The 12093-nt window shown below is 38.8% G+C and overlaps 1 protein-coding gene across 3 annotated transcripts in view; it reads left to right on the top strand.

The window, feature by feature from the left end:
- Window positions 1–715: 715 nt before the first annotated feature.
- LOC135092499 (porphobilinogen deaminase-like) overlaps window positions 716–12093 on the top strand; it is a 12479-nt gene continuing 1101 nt past the window's right edge. The window contains exons 1-8 of one of the 3 annotated variants that reach the window (XM_063991084.1): window positions 720–1884; window positions 3552–3640; window positions 3931–4003; window positions 4421–4554; window positions 5405–5540; window positions 6289–6470; window positions 6834–7031; window positions 9226–12093. The exon at window positions 9226–12093 is cut by the window's right edge and continues 1101 nt beyond it. In XM_063991084.1, coding sequence (XP_063847154.1) covers window positions 4426–4554; window positions 5405–5540; window positions 6289–6470; window positions 6834–7031; window positions 9226–9600 — 1020 coding nt within the window. In that variant the 5' untranslated portion in view covers window positions 720–1884; window positions 3552–3640; window positions 3931–4003; window positions 4421–4425 and the 3' untranslated portion in view covers window positions 9601–12093. Of the gene's footprint in view, window positions 1885–3551; window positions 3641–3917; window positions 4004–4420; window positions 4555–5404; window positions 5541–6288; window positions 6471–6833; window positions 7032–9225 lie in introns of all 3 variants that reach the window. The other 2 variants (XM_063991075.1, XM_063991069.1) reach the window with 2 other exon arrangements.

Here is a 12093-nt window from a genome sequence, read left to right as displayed (position 1 = left end):
GGTGTAGGAGTTGCCATGATGATTTTAAAATTTTTGAGTGAAGGGTGTGTGTGTTATTAGGTGCTTGTAGTTTTGTGTGGAGGAAGAGAGTTGTCTTTAGAGGACAGGCTGTGACTGCTCCCTTGTGTTGTGAGACACAAAGGGAAACGTTCAGTGAGGTCACAGCTGGGTTTTATGATAAGTTCACAGCACCCCCTAAACAGTGCTTTAGACCTCACAGGGAGTAATTATCGTTTCGGCAGGTGTCTACTGCCTCTTCCTCCTAGTTGTTGTTAGTTGTTATATATGTATGTGTGTGTGTATGTGTGCCCAAAAAGTCTATGCTTAAAAATGGGCTGTTTGTCCTTCTAAAATATATTACAAGTATAGCTATGTACAACAGACAAACATAATAAAGTGTTTAAAGTGTTTGAAATCTGAGTGATGTTCATGCCGGAGAGGGCCATCTTGGCTGCGGCTTCGGCGACCTCGTTACCGCGAACACTTGAGTGGGAGAGCATCCACGGAAAAGCTACCTCCCATCCCTGGGCGGTGAGGTGGAGGAGGGCTTGCAGTGTGCATCTTCCTATCGTTTTTTCTACACTTTTAGGTTTTTAGGTACATGTGTCGCCGGTGTGTGTTGAAAGCTGCGAGACTCAATTGATGTGATCTTGATGCTACAGGTGGCTCAGGATCGGCAAATCCTGTAGAATACAAACATATAAAAAAAAAAAAAAAAAAAAGCAGAAAAATAAATGAAAAGTATCCTCCGCCATAACTGTCCCTAAATCTCGCACGTCACATTCTCTCCAGAAACTCCTTCACTGCCTCAATCATCCTTTCATTCTTCTCCCTACACAGTCTCAGCAGCACTACTATCCATTCCATTCCGGATTTTCATTCCTAGTATACCGTAATCAGTTAGAATCACTTGTGTAATTTCTCTCCCGTCTCTCTCATACCTCTGACACTCAAGCCATTTTCTCACATCCCATTCAATTCCCACTCTGCCTCCTTGTCGCACAGCCATTCTCATTCTCCAAGTGACTTGTAATCCACTCATGTATGTCATTCTCATGCACCTCTTCCTCCATTTGCTTCCACTTTCATTTCACGGATACATCTTTCTTGCTATTCTTGCATTATCAATTTTCTCAAGCATAATCTTTTACCGAAGTGTCGCTTTTGTTAGTTTCCCCAATCGACCTACCCACCATGCCTATCTTTTCATTCTTTGCCTTTTCACACCATTCGGACTCACCCACATCCCTATTTCTTGTACCTGTTTCAACTCATTCTCTCCAGTTCTCCATGCCGCATTATTTTCATCCTCTGACCTTTTCACAATTATTACCATACTTTTCTCACTGCTTAAACCTAACTCCAAAATCTCTTCCATATCCATCTACAACATCCAGCAAACTTTGGAGCTCATTCTGTTGATTCACTCATAACTACTACATCATCTGCATAAAAAAAAAAAGCACACATATCTAATCATTCCCCACGCTCCTGCTTTCATTCTTCTCAATTTCTCATTCTGGCTGCTAGCTCCTCTGTATACAAGCTGAAAAGGGTTGATGACAATATACATCCTTGCCTAACTCCTCTTTCACTCTTCACCCAGTCTGTTTCTAAAGCTCCTAGTCTGTATTTAGCTCTTGTGTCAACATACATGCTGTGCACTATGTTGACTATCTTTGCATTCAACCCAATTTAACTACTTAGCGGCATTTGCTGACCAAGACCGAGATGGTACATAGTCCGACCGGCAACCCTGCTTAGAGCTGAAGCGTGATAGTTTTCTCGAAGGGAAGGGTAGTAGGTGTTCGTGACGCAATGGCTAGCAGTAATGGAAACCACACAGGCGCCACGACTATTAGGATTGGATCACGGGAGAGCGAGGTGAGGGAGGTATTATTGGCTTTATAACAAGTACAGGGGGTGATGGTGAGAGAACAGCTGGCGGCAGCTCGGAGTAAGGTGCTACTGGAATTCACCTGTGCTTCATTATGCTGATCTTTGAATAATAAAAATAATAAATAAAAAAAATAGTAGGGAAGTAATATCAACAGTTGGCTTTTTTATATTACTTTACTCTTTCTCCAGTCTCAACATGGTTTTTCATTGAGTAAGGTAAATTTTTACTCTTGCACCTGTCTCTATTCCGGACGAAATTATTTTTTTCGTGGTTGTTTTCGGCATGCTTTGAATCAATCTGCATGTTGTTTTTCCAGCAAATCATTAGTTTTGATTTTTTAACCCCCAACCCCCCTTAATAAACTAAAGTTTTGCTATAAAAGCGGAAAGTGGCTTAACAAAACGGACCAAAATCTACCAGAAAAAAAATACTTTTGTCCTCAGATTAGTAACATAGCAGTAACACTCACAGGCAATATTCCCCTAAGAGGACTGGCTGGTGCTTGCCTGCGGCAGCCAGCTGGCTGTTACACACCACAACCAACCTAACAAAATTAACCTAACCTAACCAAACTAATATAATCTATGTAGACTAATGTACCCTAACCAAACGAGCCTAACCTTACTTAACCTAACTGGCAATGCTAAGAAATGAATATGAAGTCGTTACCTTATGTACCTTTTTTGAAATCTGGAGATGCACTGGAAATAATCGAGGTGACACCCACTGCAGACAGACATCTTCCTCAGACTAATTCAAATATTTTAAATTGAGCCACTTCTCCCTCCTCAGGATGAAATAAAATGCTATAATTGGCTAAATTAATTCTGTGTTTTTTTAATGCCCAGCAGCTGCATTTTAAAACAAAAGAACTAATTACTGTAACTAATTTCACACATGCACAAATGAACGCACCTTCTCTGGGAAAGATCAGTGCCTGCTAATCCATCTTACGCATGGGTGTTTCACTTCTGAGTGTTGTCACGGGAGCAAGCAAGCTTGCTTTCACAAAAAAAAACAGATAAATCTTAAAAAATTGCTTGCAGCATTATAAATAATTTGCAGTGGGTATATATATATATATATATATATATATATATATATATATATATATATATATATATATATATATATATATATATATATATATATATATATATGAGGTTCAGATTACTCAGAATGAGAAGGTCTATCTGATAAGAAGGGTAAAAAAAGCCATGTTGAGATTGGTGTAAGCGTAAAAGAATACCCAAAAAATAATTTGTCACATTTCGTACACCATCTAGGTGCACCCCCTTTGTTGGGCGCCTCTGTATTCAGTGCTTCTGGCTCACTACATTCCTTATGATCTTGATCAATCAACAAGTACTTAGCTTGTTATATATATTATGGAGCAACCAAACAGAGACAGGTATCATTCATATTCAACATTCTTCTGTCCTGCTGACACACTTCCTCCTGTGCAGATTGCATAACTATCCTTGTATCAGCAGCAGATAACTACAACCATGCAACATATCCAATTTGTTATACTGCCACTTATGACAGACTTGAAGTTTTCATTTAAAAAGTGCCACTTTAATGTTTCATTGTATATATGTATGTTTTAGGGAGAAATGAAAGGTGCCATTTTAATTAATGTTCTTTACAGATGCAGTATACTGTCATAGCTCCTACACAAGAACAAGTGTCAAGTGTATCTCCTACACTTAGTGTGTGTAGGAGATATCCTGTGTCTTTGTAAGATTGTTAGGATTTAGGAAAAAATGTATAAATGAACATTATGCATCATAAACTTGTCATATAATCATGACATATTATTTTCCACAAAGATGTCTGTGTCAAATGTAAAGAAAATATTGTGAATTAAAAAAAAAATGTAGGATCTGCAGAGCACCATATATTGGATTTAGAATGAGAAATATTGAAATAAAGTAGAATAAATAAGAGACCTGACCAGAAAAAAATGTTTGATGAAAACATATGATGTGAAAAAGGGTTAGTGGAGGTAATGTAGCAATGTGTTGCAGCTGGCCCTGAAGCAGACACACATAGTGAGGGATGCCCTGCAGAAAGCTCACCCACATCTCAAGTTTGAGATCAGTAAGTAGAATACCATTACCATGTATTCTCAAATGCTTTTTCTTCTCCTATAGACAATTTTCAAAGGACATTGAGATGACTTGTTAGGTTCTCATGGATCTTTTCCCTTTGATGATGCAGAATCTTTGTCAAACTGTCATGGAAACACACTTGAAAACCACAAAAACATTGTCAAGCTACCTTTAGAATTATGGAAACATACTTCAAAACCCTAATGATTTTGTCAAACTATCACTAGAATCATGGAAACAAACTTGAAAACACCAATAACTTTGTCATGCTATCATTAGAATCATGAAATTACACTTGAAAACCATAAAACTGTGATAACTTCCATTTCTGCCAGTCAAAATTGAGAATGTTAAAAGAATACAGCCCCCATAAATCATATCTTATATGATATTATGCCCCTAACAGTTACGATGAAGACACATGGAGACAAGATCCTGAATGTTGCACTCTCCAAGATTGGTAGCAAGAGTCTCTTCACTAAGGAGTTGGAAATTGCTCTAGAGGAGAAGCATGTAGATATAGTCGTCCACTCCCTTAAGGTTAGATGTGCACACACACACACACACAGACTATTACATACACTGCATTGTGTAGTGGTTAACACACTTGGCTCACAAACAAGAAGGTTTGGGTTCGAGTCCCAGGTGCAGTGAGGCAAGTGGGTGAACCTCTTAATGTGTAACCCCTGTTCACCTAGCAGCAAGTAGGTAGAGGATGTAACCTGAGGGTTTGCAGCCTTGCTGAGCCAATGTGTGGTGTGTGAGTGGTCTCAGTCCTACCCAGAAATCGCTCATTATGAGCTCTGAGCTCTTTCCATAGAGGAGTGGCCAGCTGGGTGACCAGTATATGACTGTTGGTGATTGAATGACACACACAGGCAAATTATATCAAGATAAAAAATTACACTTTGTTTGATGGTTTATTTAGACCTTGTAGACTTTAAAGATATGAATGTAAAGAAAAAGTTATAATGGCAAAGAGATAAATCATACAATCTGTATATAATTCTAACTTCGATCTTTCAAGCAGTGCAATATAATTTCTTCTAGTTATTTCCCATAGATTTAAAACTCAGTCCTATTAGTTCATAAGTACTGATAGCCATGATATGAATATGAATTTATCATCAAGATGTGCATTATGGCTTCTAAGCAGCAAAATGCATTAATGGTATGTTCAACCTTTCTTTATATTTCTGTATCCAAGCTGTGTGACTGATCCCTGTAAAGTGAAGGCAGGAGTACTTTGTCTTCTCCATCAAGGTCAAAGGCCTAAGAGAGTGATGTGAATGGGTGTGAATGTGAAAGTTATGTACCTTGCCTTGACTACCTCCCTTTGAGTGGAAGACAGCTTTGGTGTATGTATGTATGTCAACAAACACTTTTGCAGGATCTTCCCACCACCCTGCCTGAGGGGAGGGTGATTGGGGCAGTGTGTGAGCGTGAGGACCCCAGGGATGTTGTCATCATGCATCCCAAACACCTGGAGGCATCACTGGCCACACTCCCTAAAGGGTCTGTCATTGGTAAGTCTCTTGCACCACTTACTACTTAAGACAACACTACCTTTGAAAATGTGGTTTTTGTAAATTTGATGCCTATAAAATTATCAACAAGAAGCAAAACTTTCCAGAACTGGGTTATATTTGTTGTCTCCTGCACCACTTACCTATGTAATTACCAAAAAGAGATGAAGCTTTTCAAGAATTGTGTTATGTCTGTTTTAAATGTATTTTTTGTAAATTTGATACCTGTACAATTATCAACAAGAGGCAGAACTTTTCAAGAATTTGGTTACATCTGTTTTGTCATCATATCCAGTTCTAAGTAAGGCTTTCTCATTTTATCTCCATCTCTAGACTTTCTCATCTGACTTCCTTGCTTTTCTTTTTCCTATTGGAAGACTTAATAGATCACAGATTCTCTGAACAAGGATTTTGAAGTTAATGCTTTCTGAATTTCCACTGCAGACTTGGTGTTTCAATGCATAATGTACCAGGCTCTGATAATGAAAAGAGATTTCTTTCTTTCTTTTTCAAAGTGTATATTTTTCAGGTTGTTTACCTTAAGCACATAGAGGTTAGGAATTGGTTTATTGAATTCTATAGAAAAGTGTGAGCTAAAGAATATGGGAGTATGTTCTTATAGGAAATGAAAGGCATGGAGCGGACATAAATATAGATAAAAAAGAAGCAGATATAGACACATATTCCTTTAATTTGATAAGTCCATTCTAGTTACATCTTTTGTAGAATAAAACTATGTATTTTGCAGGTACAAGCTCAGTCCGTCGTGCTGCCCAGCTGAAGCGAAAGTTTCCTGACTTGGTGTTTGAAAGTGTGAGAGGGAACCTGAACACCAGGTTGAGAAAGCTGGAGGAAGGGGACACCTATCATGCCCTCATTCTGGCAGCTGCTGGGGTGATGAGGATGGGATGGGAGGACAAAATCTCACAGGTTAGAACTTCACAATTGGTGATTATTTTAGGAGTATGGTGCACTAATTCTTATTTGTAATATGAAGGTTCTGATTTTGTTATAGAAATGGTGAAAATATTTTACTGTGAATAGTTTATATGTGTGATGGCACTCAGCATATTATTATATACCTACGTAATGTATACTCAATAACTTACACTATATAATTGATCAATTTATGCACTGCTATATCTAAATTTAGCTGAATCATATAAAATAATTCTCATTAAAACTGAAAATGTTTATATCCAGATAATTAGATATGAAAGTTTTACCCTGTATGCATTTTTTTTTTTTTCTTCACTGGGATCATTAAGTTTTTAAGGTATTCCCCACTTGCAGTACCTTGAAGAGGATACATGCATGTATGCTGTAGGTCAGGGGGCACTGGCAGTTGAGTGTCGGGAGGATGACTCCAGCACTGTGGCTCTGCTGTCCCCACTGGGCCACCTCAACACCACTGTGGCCGTCATTGCAGAGCGTGCCCTCATGTGCACCCTGGAGGGAGGCTGCTCTGCTCCTGTTGCTGTGCACACCAAGGTGATGCCACACAAAGCTGTCAGGTTTATTTATTTTTGCTGGTAAAGATAGTTCAGAGAAAAACAGAAAAAGAATGAAAGCAACTTATTGTTATCACTTAATCATGTAAACCAAGATAGATAGAGATAGCAACTTCAGACACAGTGTGTTAAGTGTGATCTCTTTCACAGACAGATATAGTGTATATATATATATATATATATATATATATATATATATATATATATATATATATATATATATATATATATATATATATATATATATATATATATATATATATATATATATATATATATATATATATATATATATACATACTTTTTTTATGTGCTCTGTGCCTAAAGCACCAGAAGGCATTTCAGTTGCAATTCTTCTATGAGGCTTATCCACTTCAATACAATGATACCTACGTAGATGTCATGAAGCACCAGTAGAATATACAGTGATGCTGACATAGGCATCATGGTTGGATTCTATTTTAGTTGTTGTTGAGCGATACCGTATCCTGTCTTGACTTGTCTTGACAGACTCCGCATTATGTCGTTGAGATTCTATTGCTCCTCCCAACCTCTCTGTTCCCACCAGTCACATAAATGAGCTACCCAATATTCCACCCTCTATCCAGAATGAGGAAGTCTCATTGGCAGAGCCTTCCTTACATCACAGTTTCTTCCCCTGCAGTCCTTCCTTTATCTTCCATATCCTCCTATCCTTGTCTTCATCTTATACCCCCTCCACCAGGGAGGTGAGACTGTAAGGGGGGGTACAGTTCCCCCCTTCCCTTGTTCATTCCTTGCCCTCTTACCCTCCTCTCCCTCCCTCCTCCCTCCTCCCCCCCCCCCCCCCCCCCCCCCACACACACACACACACACACACACACACACACACACACACACACACACACACACACACACACACACACACACACACACACACACACACACACACACACACACACACACACACACACACACACACACACACACACGTGTGTGATTCACCTAGGGTCGTCTGCTGGTCACCCAGCCAGCGATTCCCCTACGAAAAGAGCTCAGAGCTTGTTGTGACCAATCTTCAGGTAGGACTGAGACCACTGACACTGTGTGTGTGTGTGTGGGTGTGGGTGTGCGTATGTGTGTGCACGCACATGGGTGCATTGTACTTGCACCCAGAAAAACAGTAACTCCTGCCTCATATTTCTATGACAACTGAAGGATTGACTCAGAGAGAGAGAGAGAGAGAGAGAGAGAGAGAGAGAGAGAGAGAGAGAGAGAGAGAGAGAGAGAGAGAGAGAGAGAGAGAGAGAGAGAGAGAGAGAGAGAGAGAGAGAGAGAGAGAGAGAGAGAGAGAGAGAGAGAGAGAGAGAGAGAGAGAGAGAGAGAGAGAGAGAGAGAGAGAGAGAGAGAGAAATTATGGTATTAGAAATTAGATAAATTACTGCTTGTGGGCCTACCCACACATTTTTTAAGCATCCAGAGCGAAGTGGTTAATTATTTAGTTTCTCATATTTTTGGAGACTTGGTCAATTGGCCCTCATCCTTGGTATCACAAGCATATTTTTAGAGTGATACCTCTGTTGAGGCTCATGGCTACCCCAAAAGCTTCCATGTGCAGTTGCTGTCAAAGACAGGTTTGATAGGAAGCAAGTGAGTATTTATTCTTCAGCCTTTCAATGATATCATGAAAATGACCAGCTTCCTGCAGGACTTAGACTCAGGTCCCAAAGATCACTGCATCCAAATATTGACAAGGCCACCACCTCCCCAAATATGTTGTTGAATTTGTAGATCAGTCTGGCAGGATAAATCAAAGGGCATATGCACAGCATTTAGCTTTATTTATGAAACCCAGAATCTACAAGTCCAGCTAAGATGTCAGAAATGTGCACCCTCTCCCGTGAACAAACAAACAAAAGATGCCTGCTATCCATAAAGTGCAGCTCACGCACAACTTAAACATTTTAAACATACGTAGTATAGGCACTCAGATACAATACTTACAATAAATTACAATGACTGTTTTATCTCCCTATAAGGAAAAAATTGCAATGTCCTCAAGTTAACCTGTTTTGTAGATAGATACACATTTCTTTTGGTATAGAACTGCTTTATCCTGCTGAATACATGTGTTTCAGAGTTGAGGCAGTAGGGTGACAGGAACATTTCCTCTGAAATTATGCTTTTTCCCACAGGTAACTGAGGACCAGCTGAATTTGCAGGGTGGTGTGTGGAGTCTGGATGGTAGTGAGGAGCTTCGCCACACCATGTCCACCCCACTGGCTGAACCTGATTCCTCCTCAGACTCACTGGAGCAGCCAGTCAAGATGGCTAAAGTGTCCACCACCCCATACACTGGAGTGGTCTCCCGTCAGGGCCTGGACCATTTTATGAGTCAGGCACATAATCTGGGTGTGAATTTAGCCAAACATCTACTTAGTGCAGGTGCTGATAGGATTCTACAAGCTGCCAAAGAACAAAATAATGCTAATTTACCTTCTAACAATCCTAACTTGCCACCTAGCAGTAGTAATGGGCAGAAGAAGGAGGTGGAGGTTAATGACTCTTAGTGAAAGCTTGTAATGATGGCACTTAGTATACAGTAGACCTGCAAGTTAAGCAAATTTGTGGTTTGCAAATTTGGATTTAATTCCAGGCAGCAATAAGATCACAGATCCAGATTTCATGTTTAGCAACAACTGGGGCAGTATTAAAGATTCTTAAGTATAGAGGTTTGCTTCAGCCCAACCTTTTTGCTTAATGTTGTACTTAACTTTGCAAGTCATGCTGAGCTTAGTGATTAAGGCACCAAACACTTAAGACAGGTCCAGAGGTTGCTTAACCTTCTGCTGTAGGCTAAACCTTGGCTAAGGAAGCAAAGATGGCTGAGTGTTGAGCCTGAGCCTGCCACCTCAAGAATTATCATCCCTGCAAGGATGTTCTTGGTGACCGGAGTGACTCTGAACTCTTGAAAATATATAGAATAGACTTGCAGGAATGTTACTTGTAACAGATTTAGCAGGAGATGCCTTGGAGAGCCCCACAGGAAGGAGTGATGCATTGATGCAAGCAATTAAAGTAATAATTACAGTATTATTTAGCCAGTGGGAAATGCAGCTCTGCAACAGTGATGACCTTGGGTCTGCCTGTGTCCTGTTGTTACCATTTCTCATTTACTTTCATAGTAATAGGGGCTCATGCAACTTTTTTGTGCTGCTGAATGAAGGCCTTCAGGCTACTTCTTTCCTCATGTACTGACTGAACAAGGAACAAAAGCCTCATTATTGGTCCAGCTGGTTTTCCTCTGTTGGCTTTTTTTGGCCTTGGGGGTCATCATCTCTTCTATACTGAAGAAAAGGACAGAAAAGGGGAGCTGCTGAGTGGGATTGGCACAGCCCTTCTGGCTCAAGGTTGTAAACATTGAGACAAAATACTTGTGCCTTGTGCGGGGTCTAATTTGCTTTTAAAAAATACACAATCATGCACTTATATTATCACAGAGCAAAGATAAATTTTTTGTTATTTAACCCACATATTGAAAAAATTTGTACTATTAGTGTTAAATTGAAGAATATAAGATTTTATGTTTTGCTCTTTCACCATTTCATACTGGGGCTTAAGTGCTAGGCTCAGCCCAGCTTTAAACATGCATAGGATATAAACACAAAGGAAAGCAGAAGGTTAAGAATCTTTGTTAATGCTGTCCCTGGTGCTCAGGACCAAAACCAATAATGGTGGGTGCAAACAGCCTCTCAGTGCCCATTACATATGCACTAGATAACAGGAAAACAGAGTTGTTTGTGTACTTCAAGAGGTAGACAATAATGAGAGATGGTGAAAGCTGTAAGTCAGTGCAGGCAGTGAGGCAGCAAGAGGTGCAAGCCATAGTGGAGGAAGAAGTAGATAGAGAAAATGAGGAAATGTAAATGAGGCAGACACCAAGAAGCCACCACTCTTTTGAGCTCAAAAATCTACTTTTCTAGACACATTAGGCTTGTTGATTCATTGAAGTTGACTGTAAAGTTGCAAACTTGTGAGTTTCCCCTTGAAAGAACAAAACTTGACTAGTAGTACATCCAGGTAGTTTGCATGAGAACTGATCCTGTAGACTAGTCAGAGTTGAGAGATGTTTGAACCAACTCTAACTCACACCAAAGGTATCCAAATCTGAGTCGACACCCTTGTTTTTATGTGATTTTTCTTTATATATTTAGCACATTTGTAAGATTCTTCATTATTCAGATACCATATTTCATCAGTTGAAATCATGGAGTAATATAAACTATTACTTTTGGTTTTCTGATACTACTTAATATTTTTCCCTTTGATTTTATATGTAATTTGAGTAATACTCAATATAGAATCAAAAAGGTGCAGAACTTCAGGGTTTACTGTTTATAGCAATATTTTATTGATTATAGTGATGTGTATATATTTTGTTAAATCTTTGTTGTGTTGTGCAGTGTAAAGTTACTTGGAAAAAACATTGATAAGTGTGAATTACCTATGATGAGTAACTGGAGGCGTAAAATTTATTGGTACAAGATGCCGCAGGAACATGTAGTGAAAGTTAAACTGGAATATTAGAAGAGTGTAAAAGAAACACAAGATAGTTTTGATATGATCATGCAAAAGGATACTGTAAGTTAGGGATATGAAGGGAATGTATATTAAGATAGGATAGTATGCTGTAACAGTACACAGAAACTCATAAATTTTTCATACATTGTGCTTTGTTCCAAACAAATGGGTTGACACATGATGAAAATTAAATGCTCTGAAACATAGGATATATAAATAGCAAAAAATAAAAATAAAAAATAAAATAAGAGGCATAGCACTGTTAATATGATTTAACTACTCTTTATAATTATGTAATAATTCCTGTACTGTAAAATTTCTGGTTGTATATATATTTTGTTGGTTGTCTGATTTTTGGGTCTAGCATCTCCTTACTGATGCATGCTTCTTTTTAACAGCACAATATTTGTATTTGCTTTCCATTTCAAAGTACTACTTAACCTTTCTTTTCCCAAATAGCATTTAACTTGCCTTAAAATATT

This window comes from Scylla paramamosain, chromosome 3, assembly GCF_035594125.1.
Source record: "Scylla paramamosain isolate STU-SP2022 chromosome 3, ASM3559412v1, whole genome shotgun sequence".
NCBI lineage: Eukaryota > Metazoa > Arthropoda > Malacostraca > Decapoda > Portunidae > Scylla > Scylla paramamosain.
This window is presented reverse-complemented; position numbering and strand designations above follow the sequence as displayed.